This window comes from Struthio camelus, chromosome 4 (assembly GCF_040807025.1).
Source record: "Struthio camelus isolate bStrCam1 chromosome 4, bStrCam1.hap1, whole genome shotgun sequence".
Taxonomy (NCBI): Eukaryota; Metazoa; Chordata; class Aves; order Struthioniformes; family Struthionidae; genus Struthio; species Struthio camelus.
In genome coordinates, this window is record NC_090945.1 from 47,630,390 (window position 1) to 47,643,099 (window position 12,710).

Genomic DNA, 12,710 nt, shown 5'->3' on the forward strand with positions numbered 1-12,710 from the left:
GAAACCAGAACTGAAAGCTCTTGCTGAGCTGCACGCATCATAGCAGCAGCCCTCTCGCAGCAGTGAGGGATACCGACAGCAAACCGATGGCCCAGAACAAAGGAAGAAACACCAGCCAAGATGAACTATTTTGTTTTCAGCAAGTGTTAAACCGCTTCTTTGGGAGAGCATACAAACTGCTAGTGGAAAGCATACTCTTCCGCAGCAATAATGATTTGCTATGACTGACTGAGCCGTTATAGCGGAAGATGATCCGGTCATCTCTTCCGACCCCACCCTCCCGCCCCGCTCCGTTGCTAGGTAACTCGCCCCACCCACCCCGCGCCCCACCGGTCGCCACCTCCACCTCCCAACGGCCGCTCTCCTCCCGCCAATCAGCGCGCGGCCGGGGCGGGCCCGCCGGGTTGCCTGGGCGACGGGCTTCGTTTGCCCCTGCGAGGGGCGGCGCGGCGCGGCGCGGCGCGGCGCGGCGCGGCGCGGGCGGTGGACGGGCTGGCGGCGCTGCGGGGCGGACAGGTGAGGGCCGTGGCGGTAGGTCACTAAGTAAGTACCTGTAGTGCGGCCTTGCTTGCCCCGCTGTGTGGTGGGGCTCCGGCCAGGGCCTGGTTGTCCCGCGGCCCGGCGCTGCCCTGCACCCACCTGTGGCCCGGGGAGGAGGGGCGGCCCCGGGTAGCTCTCAAGGCTTTGGGCAGTTATCCAAAGCATCCGGGATCGGGCTCATGGTATTGGGAGTTTCTCTTTTGTTTGCGGCATTTCTACACTGTATGCGTATCTCTGTGCAAGCATGCTTGTGTAAAATATATATAATATATGTATATGCGCACACAGAGAGAACTTGAAATCCTGTAAGCATGGAGGGTGCAATCTTTAGAAGAAACATATTGCTTGGAAAACACCTGCCTTCTGCAGGGAGGGAGGGCTCTTGGCTTGTTTATGCTTCAAATGCTTTTCCCATCTGGGACAAAAGTAGCCTGTAACTACAGGTTAAGCAAACAGAACTTAGGAAAACAAGCTGAAGACAGCTGACTGCACATATGAAGAAATAAACAACAAAAGTGACTTATGTTAAATAAATTCCTCTTATCTCTTGGAGATGTTACTTTGCATAGAAAAGGCACTTTGAGGAACTACTTTAGAAGACTTGAAAATAGCAGACATGAAATCAAGTCTGAGTAGGATCTTTAATTACTTGGAATGCTGTAGGAGAGATCATAATCCTAGATTTTAAAATCAGTAAAGCTTCATGGTATGGACCATGACTACTTACTTGAAAATTTCTGTTTCAAGCCCCCGAACTGGTTATATCAAGAATATCCTTCTGAAGCACATCCTTTATAAACATCATGTAATAGAGAAGTTTAAATTTCTTCTGTGTTAGAAGTGTAGTTTTATTTTTTTCATTTATGTCTCATTTACAGATCTTGTCATTACATTGTGCATTTTCCGATACTTTCTCTTTTTTCATTTTGTAAGTCGGGGTTGATGTGGACAATAAGAGATAGGTTGGCAAGTCCTGGTTATGATACAGTGTAACTCACATATTTTACTAGTATGAGGCAAAAAATAGGCAGAACAGAAGACAGCATCATGATAATGTTTGAATTCTAATAACTTGTTATAACAGCTGAGAATCCAGTGGCAAGATATAGTGCATTTCAGTAACGTACAACGTAAATCAGGCTAGCCATTTCTTATGGTAGCAGCAGAGCTATGCTCTGGGTACTGGAAAAGGATAGAAGCTTTGTACAGTTGTCTTTTCCCTCGATTTAAGTCTTACAGTAAGTACACCTAGCCTGAATCCATTGAGGCCATTTTATTCCTTATCCTGTCCTAGCAGTCTGGAAAATCTGGGTTTGCTGCTGTCTGTTGCATTTGTTGGATTATCAGTAAAGGCTCATGCAATTTTGCTGACTGTTTTACAATATTGTATATTAGCTAACAAGGCACTATTGTCAGGTTGTATGGGAACTTGGCGCTTCTGGGTCTTTCTCTCATTTACTGTTGTTTCAGTTTGTGGTGATGGCCTTGATTGCACCATCCTCTCTGCTCAGGCTCTTCCTTAGGCTATGTGGGCTGCTGTGTTCAGTTTTATGGAGGAACTTGTGGGTAAGGAGACAAGTTGCAAATTTGTAATTTCTAAAATCTTCATTGGTAATGGAGCCTTTCTATGCGGTGCCCAGCATCTGATTTCCTATTTCATGTTGGTGGATCCTGAGCTCTCATAAGCAGTTGTTGGACTGGAAAAGTTATACTAATGTCTTTTGTTCTAGTGCTATATATAATTGGCCTTATGTTTGGTGAAATTAATGTAGTCTTTCCCCTCTTTAATGCTGTTTTTTCTTTAATGTTTCTACTGATTATAGATTTGGTTCAGGTAAAAGAACATTATTCAGCATTCCAGCTGTGGCTAGTTTGAATCTAGCTGCTGAGCCTGTATAATACCATGAGTTAAATAATATTTTTTATAATCCCTGGTACTTACTTCCCTCTTTTATCCCTTTTTACAACATTGTATCTAAAATATTTTTTGTTTAAATCCATCTCTCGTTAATATATTAGATCTTCTCCTTTGTTTTGGATGTAGTTGTTTCCCTTGCTGTTTACTTGCTCCCTCCTGTTAAACAACTTTCCCCCTCAGTCAGTAGCCTTGTTCTTAATGAGACATTAATTGCCTGGTTTACTGATAATCTGGATCCTAATCTTTTTCTTTTGTGACCTTCTGTATTCTCTCTCAGAATCTGATTAAAAGGTCACTTGTTTTTCTCTCTTGTGCTAGAGTTGATGTTTTTTACATAGACAAATCAAGATCTAAGAGCAATAATTAATGGCACTGTTTTCAGACAGATTGTACACAGTTTCCTTATTAGTGCCTTCCTAAATTGCTTTGTTCTTGACTATAATCTACTTTTAGTTGTTGTTCTTGACTGCTTGGCTCGCAAACTAAAATGGGTAATCACAGCGACAAATGGAGAAGTAGGATGATCTCATCTGTTCATTTGGTAGTATCATCAATTCACTCTCCTACAATTAACTTCACACTTCCACAAAAAAAAGTTGAGGTTTAAGTAACATCTCCTAATGGGAAAAGTATTAAATTTCATTTACAAGATCACAAGAATAGGCATAAAAATATGTATGTATCTGTGCATATTTACATATATTGTATACAGTGTACAAGTGTTTGAAATAATAAACTAAGTGGGTGGTAATATAGCAGTTAAATACCCTATCAAAAAAGAGTTATCCTAAATATCTTTTCAAATTCTTAAAAAATAAATTCCTCAGATATAGCAAGTTTTTGGAGCTAGTGCAAACCTCCTCCTTTCTTTTACGCTTGTGAGTAAAGGTGACTTCTGGTTCACTTTCTAAAGATATTGCCCAGAGGGGGCAGGGGAAAAATCCCTAGCAAAATGCACACTTATTTTTATGTAGCAGCTTATGTAATTAAGTATAGTTCTTTTTAACTTTTATGTGTATGAAAAAGTAGAGGCAAATAAACTTAGTCCAAAAAGTCAACTCCTTCATCCAGTAATCATTACAATCCTTCCTTTAAGAAGACAATGACTCCTCTAGCATAGAGGATTTTTGTGTATGAGAAAAATGAATGTGTTGTGTCCACTTAGATGAAAAAATATTTAGTCTGTGCTTACTAAATTAGTCTTTTATTCAGTTCTCTGACTGTTTTCGACAGGAATATACTTTGTGATGTAGATATATAACCTGTGAAGTTCAATATCTTTAATTCTCTAATCCTCCCTTTCTAGTTGTTAGTTGTTGTCCTGAAAGTAGCTGTATTGAGAGACCATGATAATGGAACAAAAGACAATATATCAGATCTCAGCGAGCAATTCCATGAGTAGTGTCAGGATATAAAAATTAAGACTTTTTGTGTACGTAAGTGTTGTGCTAGTGTTCAGAAGAGCTCTGTAATAATTTGTTACTAACCTACAGCATGCTTTTTGTATTTAACCTGCTGGTTATGAACATGCAAGTAGTTGTATCTCATGCAGGTTTTCAGAGAACAGAGTGTAACCTTATAGCTGCAGATAGAGGTGATTGGTTGGGTGTGGGTTTTTGTTTGTTTTTGGGGGGGTTTTGTTTTTGCAATTCTTAGTGTTTGTAGAGCACAAGTGGCCCATGAAGTATACAAAAAGAACTGTTAAATCTGCTGCAGACTGCTCTATAAAAATCTTAGAGCAAAAGATCTCCATGTTTTAAAATATTATCTAAGAGAGAAAATTTTCAGAGTTGATATGTTTTCCCAACAAAATCATCTTAATCTTGTCTGTAACCAGCTATAGCTAGTTCTCAAAGTGGATTTTCAATTAGCATTAGCAAAGCTGTGGGAGGGTACAGTTAGTGCAAGACGATATACAACTGGATGTCATGCACACTTTGGCTGTTCAACCTCTCTTGACTCACCAAATCTGTTAACAACTAAATACAGATGATGGAAATGGAGGGGCTTGACCAATCCCTGAGCGTTTTTAAATATTACCTTGAGCTCCCTAGCTAGATAGAATTCTTTCTTTTTCATTACTTTTCTTCATACTTGAAGTTATGTTCCCTGTTGACTTATTTGTGCTTTGGATACTGAATGCTTTCCTGCTAAGGAAATTTCATGTCATATTGAGGTAAATATACAGGGAAAGTGCTTTTGTTATTTTTTTTATTTAAGTACCTTTCTAGGGTGGATATTAAACACCAAGTATGATTATTGTAACATCCACTTTATCCAAGTGTAGTTTAAAAAGTGATTATTAAAACATGTTCATTATCATTCAAGACAGGGTTTTTTACCGTTATAAGCTGCTTTTTTACATTAAAACAGAATGAAGTACAGTACAGATAGAGAAATCCTATGGGCATGATACATACCTTTCGTACCACGTTAACTGTTTGCTAACAGACTAAATTTTTTTTTTTCTTTTTAGCAGAAGCTGGGATACTTGAGCTTTCAGTGCATCTGAAAGCTGTCCATAGCAATTATGAAACTGAGACAAATAATTCAGTATAGACACAGCTTTATGAATAAGGCTATAATTTTCCTCCATACATATGCTATGTGCCCTTGTGTTTTACTTCCCCCCCCCCCCCACCTCCAAGGAGTTTAAAAATCTCACAGACATTTAACTTTCCCTTCTCTTAAATGGTTTATGTATGCTTTATGGAATAAAATTGAAGCATCTGCTAAGCAGAAGAAACTGATAACATATGTATAAACGCGCTTGTTTATAATTTATTTTTCTTTACAGGTGTTTTAAAGCTATCTCCTTAAAAAGGAAAACAAGTACTATAAAAAAACTTAATTGAATTTGTTTTTCAAGACCTGTTTATGGAACACCCTCAGAAAGATATATAATCAAGTTCAATCTGCTGCTATTGTTAGCAACTAGAGCCTAATCTTCATAAACTGATCAAGCTCAATCTTAAAAGTAGCTCAGTTTATTCTCCTTGTACTTTTAATGGAAGGTTATTCTAAAGTCTCATCCCAGTGCAAGTGTATTGATGATGGTGTGCATGTGTTGGTAACGTTTTATTCTGATCATAGTAAGATGGCCTGGCTATCCTGAATGTCATATTGTCCTGATAAATCCGTACAGCTTGTTAGGAAAGAGCAAATGAGGAAAAGACTGCATAGCCGCTAAAGCCGTGCTTATGCTTGCACTGTCGATAGCTCTAGGGTGAGGGTGTATTAGTTGTAAACTGAGGTCGTATGACGTAGGGTCACTGAGTTACTTAGGTCTATTATGTCATTATCATATGATTGCTTATGGCAGAGTCTTTCTAGTGCTGTGATGGGGCATATTATAAAACACTATCTATGTGTGTTGACACAGAATGAGTTCCATTGTAGAATCAGTTAGATACAGTGAATCTGGAGGCAAGCTTACTAAAATTTGAATTTCTGTGAGGTGTTAAGTATAGTTAATTATTTGGAATTCAGTCTTAATTCTGGCTCATGTTTAATGCTACTGAATTATGGTAAGAATACATGAACCTTGATTTCTTATAAGAAATAAACAAAACCCGCCTGGATGCGATTCTGGGAAATATGCTCTAGAGGACCCTGCTTGAGCAGAGAGGTTGGACTAGATGATCCCCAGAGGTCCCTTCCAACCTCAGCTCTTCTGCGATTCTGTGGTTTATATATAATTTAAACAGAAGCAAACAGTGATGAGAGATGTCTTTGGGGAAAAGAACTGGATAGTTGATTTGACATAGTATATCAACTGCTACTTATTAAATAATAGAAAATAGGTGGGAGGTTAAGGTGGAGAGTTTTCTTGCTTCTCTTCCTTTCTTCAAGGTCCTTTTTTCATAACTGAAATGCCTTACTGACTTCAGCTCTTGCAACATAACATGGGAGTATAGCATCAGCTTGTTTATTCCAGTGCTGTTTAGATTCTTATTGCTCAGAAGTGTTCTTTTATCCAATGTCTTCTAGATAAACTGTCTATATATGTATATTAGGGATATTTTTAGGAATACAAATTAGATTTAGATTGAGACCACAATATCCTTCAGTAGCTTGTCCTTTCACACTCTTCTAAGGTGTATATACCTGTGTAGACAGCAAGGTAGTAGATTAATAATAAAAAAAAAAATCAGCATTAAAGTGCCTAGAAGTAAGATCAACTTTCAGATCGAATACAAATAGAAGAGCAACATTTTTTTTAAACTATTGAACTTTGAAACTCTGAACTATAACCACACACTGTAATATTTTTATACTAAAACATCACAGCTCATCAACGCTTCCATTCTATCCTTCTGACTGTGTTAGTTTGCTTGTATTGCCTACTTGATCAAAATGTGAGGCTAAGTATTCAGCTGTTTATATCTGCATTGTTGGAGGTAGCGACCAGCTCAGTAACTGTCATTATACTAAGATTGCTAGCCCATCCTTTCGTGTTATTACATAAGGTAGAATCATTAAAAGCACTTAGAGAAAACAATTACTATTTTACTCCTGCTGGATCCTATCTTAATCCTACTGGATATCTCCAGTAGGAGGAAATTTCATAGAAATTTCATAAGTTTCTATCCTGCCTAAGGTCTGCATCAAGGACAAGCAGAGGTTGTCATCATCAATACATTAAGTTTTCACTTGGAATGAAATCATCTACTTCTTGAAGCTATAGGGAGTCTCTTTTTCTGAAATCACTTCAACTGATTGGTATTCAACATTTTGAGAATAACTAATTTGATGCAGGAATCCAGATATAGACTTAAGAACCTTGTATAGATGGCTGACTGTCACTTCAAACGCATTAGTTCTGTGACTAAGCAGTTTCTATTATCCTTGGCAGATGATGCTCAGAAGCTTAAGAAGAAATTATATCTGTAATCTTAAAATCTCTGAGATTGTAAATATTAACTAGTAAAAGTCTTTTTTTAAAAAAAAAATTAGTATAGCAGAACGTAGAAAACTTCTCTTTTGATATAAACACATCCCTTACATGAAGGGTTCCCAAACTTATTTGTTCAGTCGCTATATTCTACAGTGGTACATAACTGCTGACACTGGGTCCAGCACATACTGGAACTATGCGGGACTGCATGCGTGTATATCCCCCAGAGGATATACTGCCTGTGTTGATAAGTGGTACTGTCTTATATAAACAACATTATCTCCTGTATGACCCGTCAAGCTCAGAGACTATGTACTCCATCCTTCTCCATTGTCTTACTAGTTTGGGCTCTTTCTGAAATAGCCAGCCTCCCTGGATCCCTGTAACTCATGGTCTCACAGCTTTGAGATCCAGTGTTTCTACAATCTGTACAGCCCTCAGTCCTTCAGTTTAGGCTCACTCAGTGTCCAGATACCTTTGTTGATATAGTCCCCATCTCCACAGTCTAGCTTTCACTTCAGGAACCATCTACTGTTCTGTTTTTGTCTTCCATCCTCACTGTAACTCGCTTGGAGTTGTAAAGTTTATCAAACAGAGCAAATCATGGTTTGAAAACAGGAAGAGTGGTCTTCTAGAAGACTACCTTCTGTCTTCTCCTGTCATGGCAAGATGCAGGTTTTCACTGTGCTGTTGGAGTGCAGACTCAGTGAGCAGAGGAGGAAGTTGTCAGAACCCACAGCTAGTTGTAATGTTGAATGTTGTTACATTCTCAAAGGTAGTGTTGGCAGCAACAGCTACTTCCCACTACTGTGTTATACTGCAGAAACATAAAATTGGCCGTATGGACTCGTCTGACCTGATAACGTGGCTTCAGGAGTGCTGCTACTCTGTCTCTCCAGCTCCACCACTGCACATTGGCCTGACCAGCCTGTGACTGTCTTTTTCTGTGGTCTTCCTGTGTAACCTCTTTCTTTTCATGCTAGAGGTTTAGCTGTGTGTGTTCAAGGCCAGCTCTGCAGCTGTGAAACATTGGATCAGACTCTGTAAAAACAGCTAAGCTGGGAGAAGTTGCTATGAGAAGCTTTATCTGGGACTTTCACCTGGTCACCCTCTGCCCATTAGCTCTAGAGCCGTTTTGAAGCTCGGGCTTCAAGGCCCTGCTTCTGATGGAACCTCTTTCTCCAAGTCCTGACTGAGGGATGAGGAATAAATACTGTATTGTTACATAGAGGGGAAAAAAACAGAGTCCGTGGTCCTGGGTTTGCCAGAAACATCTGTGGAGCAGTAGAAGTCAGCTTGCCTCAAAGCATACTGGCTCATTCACAGCCCTGAGGCGCAACCTAAGAAGCATGACAGTGAGGCTTGGTGGTGGATGCAGTGATAAGTTTGGACAACACGCTGGAATGCGTTCTGATGTGACAGCATACGCCGGAGGTGCCAAGCATTGATAAATCATTCAGAAGAGTATTAGATCTGAAATGATTTTTGGTACACTTTTAATTGGCTTTTTTTACATATCTCACCTGCCTTATGAAATGCACATGGTGATGTAAAAAAAAAACTAATGTACCGTGCTCCACAAGATATGAAAAAAATACAATCTTGGATTTTGCTAAGGTAAGTTCATTCATCCATGTTCCCTTAGCAGCTTTATGTTACAGTATTGATAGCTATTACAGTTTACCCCTAAATGGTGAGTAGTTAATATTTGTGAAGTGCTAAATAATAACAGACTTTTTTGGCTTGTATCATGCACTGGTACTATTACTCTTTATTTCACGTATTTACATGATATTAGTTATTGCATATGCATAATAACTTTGATCTCTAAAATGTAGTACCTTGTCAGAATCATTCCTTGTAGGGTGTGAGTCTTGACCCTTGAAGTGTGAAATGATTCACTCACGGATGCGAGAGTAGCTAGCTTCCAAGGGAAAGCTGTGAAATATCTGCAAACATGGGCTTTATCACTATGTTAATATTCACTCAACAGTTAAACAATTGTTTCACTATTGTTATCTATTTTATAGCTATGGTCGGGCATTTCTTCAGCTGTCTGAATAGATGTGTCTGAATTAATCCTGTATTTCCCATATAGCTTATGAGACTGTTCAGCTCTGCACGGTTGACATTGTTTACGTTAGAGACACAGTTTTGAAGGTAGTTGAAGTAATTGAACTCAAGTTACTCAGTACCCAGATTACCAGATTATAAAACCTGAAGTAGTTTGGAAGATTTCAGTAGTATAATGGGCAGTTCCTCTGTATGTTCTTGATATCCGTTTATCTGGAGGAATATATGCTGCAAAAAGTCTGCTGTTAATCTGATGCTGCTGCTTCCCATACATATAGTGGATGTTTTGATTTTTATGTTTGTTTGGGTTTCTTTTTTTTTCCTCCATTGGGTGGCATAATTTCTGAGTAAGAGGTTAGAAGGTAGAATTCTCCTCCGTACTTACCTGCTGTGTACCTTAGAGCTTAGCTTGCGTATATGGCAGCCTTAATGGAAAGTAAGTGCGCTAGAGTAGGGCTGGCAATTATGTTGAACCACATACCAGTGGTAGAAGGAGCAATTATTGCTTCCTCTTTTGAAGCAGTAAGTAGTGTTGACCACTAATTTTAAGTTATATCTGGTACTTCTGGCTGTTCTTCTTTTGCTTTGTTTGTTTGTCGATTGAGCAATTGGCTTCACAGTCTAGCTTTTGCATTTATTATATTACTGATTGTGAGAAATACCTCCTTAATCCAGTCCCAAAAGGCATAGGCTGTTTGGGTTCTAGATCTCTTAGCAAATGGTGGTTGGGAGGGTGGGGGGCAGATTAGCTCGCCAGCACTCCTCTTGAGGATTTGGAAGTTATTGTGACTACAGAGTCCGGAAGATTTGTGAGGTGGTTCTGAAACAGGCAGAGCTGATGAAGTGTGCTGTTGCAGTACTGAATTGGGGTACAAGCGATACAGCTGTTATTCCCTCTTTTAATTCTTTGCCGTTAACAACGTGTAAACTTGAGAGCATACTAAAACTTGCTGATTAGCTGCAGAAGGAATAAATACAGTCAAATAGTGAAACTATGTGAGGGAGAGCAGAGCAAGAGCAGAATTCTTATGAATTAGTGAAATCAGGCTTTTTAAAGCTCTTGACCAAGGCTGGTGGCTGCAGGTGAGCCTTTCAGGCTCTGCTGGCTGCACACAGTGGAGATGCAGATTTCTTAAAATTCCAAAACATGATCAGAATATGTGGTTGTTTCTGTCGTTAAACCTAAGACGTGTGGCATATGCAGTAATTGCGGCCCCTCCTCCTGTAACATTATTTGTGCCACTTGAAGCCCCACCCCATGTAACCAAAACATAGCAAACCCCATGATTCTGAAGGCACTTTACATTTCAACATTTGCTTCTGTGCACTGAATCACACTTCTTACAGACAGCACGTTAACAGGAGGATGATCAGTTTTAGGAGACAGAGGAGAATGACTCAAACAGCACCTCCTTTTTAGAGCTCAGAAGCACCATAAAATTCAGCTTGAAGCACTAACCTGTTTTAATTTTAAAATACTGGAATATATCTAGTAACTGTATTGTGCATACTTCAGTACTGGTTTCTATTTTCTAGTTCAGCATCCAATATATAGATAGCATTTCAGTTGTTAAAAGTATTTCAGCTAAGCTACAAATTCACAAATATTTTACTAATGTAGAATCGTATCACGGAGCTCTGATCTGATCTCTGGGTAGCTTGGTTTAGTTTTGAGTAAATTTTAGCACAGAAGTAATTATCCTTACATGTGTTCAGATTTTGTGTTTTTTAATTTCAACTGTGCCTTCTCATGGCTTGGATGACTTATATTTCCCACTGGTTTGATGAAGATGATTGGTATGAAGGACAGCAAAGAGTAAGAATTGTTTAAATTAATATTTTTTTGTTTTACCTCCTTTATATTTTTCTTCTTTATACTGTTGTTTATTGTGTTACTAGTACCAAAAGTAAATATCCGTGGTGTGGTATTAAGAAGGTATAGTTAGTAGTTTTAATGCCTTTTTAAATAATAGAAAAGCACATCTAAAATGAGTTTTTTGAAGATTAATGTGGATAACTGAATAAAAAATATTGGAACTTTAGTGGCCACCTAGCTGCATTTTTTTGGATTGCATAGTTTAATGAGTAGGAATTTTTTAAGATGTGACAACATAGAAATCGAGCATTTAATTTTATAGTATTTAGAGGACTTAATAAAATGCCCATGTGTTAAATTGAAATAATTGTGGGCAGTAATTCAATAAAACCAAAAAATATGTAAGAAATATTAAATTCACCTTGGGTTATTTCCAAGTTGTATATTGGACATGTTTGGTTTTTTATGGGACTATTAACATTTTCTTCCAAAGAAGAGTGGTTACTATAGCAACCTTTGCACAATGTCTTAGATTTTTATTTTTAATAACTATATGCCTTGGGCAAGCTTGATCTACGGCTATTTTCATAGATTTGGGGTGGGAAGTAAATATAAGTCACACTTCTTTCACTGTATCAAGCTCCCTTGTGTAACTGTATTTGTAGTTTTTTTTCTTTTGCATGTTTTTTTTTTTAGTATCTGAGAACATAATATCAAAACTAAGTTGGAATGCAGGAGATGCTTCTGAAAAATGGGAGCCAGCAGCTTTTTTATTGCATTTTCTTATGTTACTTGATAATGCCAGTTCTGTGCTCATATGTATTAAAAACTAGCAGATTTTAATACTTTTCCGTTTCCATCTGGATGCCTCAGATATGGGATAATTTTTTAAAAACTGCTCATCGAGGACTCAGTTGTGAGATGTATCAGGAGGTAACTTTATCTGAAATCAAGAGTGTTTTCTTGGCAATCTGTCTGCAAAGCAATCTTCTAGTGACTCTGCTAGCTGTAGGTTACAAGATCAGAACCGAATTCCTAGGGAGGATCTTGGATGCTTTATACTGGAATCAGACATTTTGCCTAAATCCTTGATACATACAGTATCTGAAAACGGGAGTTCTGGTGCTGTATGACTAACCAGTAGTCTACAAATTAGAATGTTATTGCCGTTGATATGTGCAATGTCTAGTTGATTATGTACATAGTTTAACGTTCCTGGTGATGTGTTGTTAGAAATGGTAGCGTTTCTTCTTAATCTGACTGTTTCAGACCCGAGTATTGCTCTTTTGATTATCTTGTTAAAGTTGCGCATCAAAATATATGTCAGATTGCACAAGAAGTGTAGTCAAGCCAGTTCAGCGCTCTCCTTTGTAAGAGTTCCCTGTTTGTAATTTTGTAGCGTTAAATCATTGGCCTAATTTTTCCAAGCCAGGTATCTGTCTTAATGTATTTGTTTTTAATTTCAG

At 38.4% G+C, this 12,710-nt stretch overlaps 1 protein-coding gene across 5 annotated transcripts in view; it reads left to right on the plus strand.

Moving 5' to 3' along the window:
- The first annotated feature begins 449 nt into the window (after positions 1-449).
- WDR17 (WD repeat domain 17) overlaps positions 450-12,710 on the plus strand; it is a 62,889-nt gene continuing 50,628 nt past the window's right edge. For 2 of the 5 annotated variants that reach the window (XM_068942524.1, XM_068942525.1), the window contains exon 1: positions 10,773-11,244. In XM_068942524.1, the coding sequence (XP_068798625.1) occupies positions 11,179-11,244 (66 nt within the window). In that variant the 5' untranslated portion in view covers positions 10,773-11,178. Of the gene's footprint in view, positions 544-10,772; positions 11,245-12,133; positions 12,178-12,710 lie in introns of those variants that run through there. The other 3 variants (XM_068942528.1, XM_068942527.1, XM_068942526.1) reach the window with 3 other exon arrangements.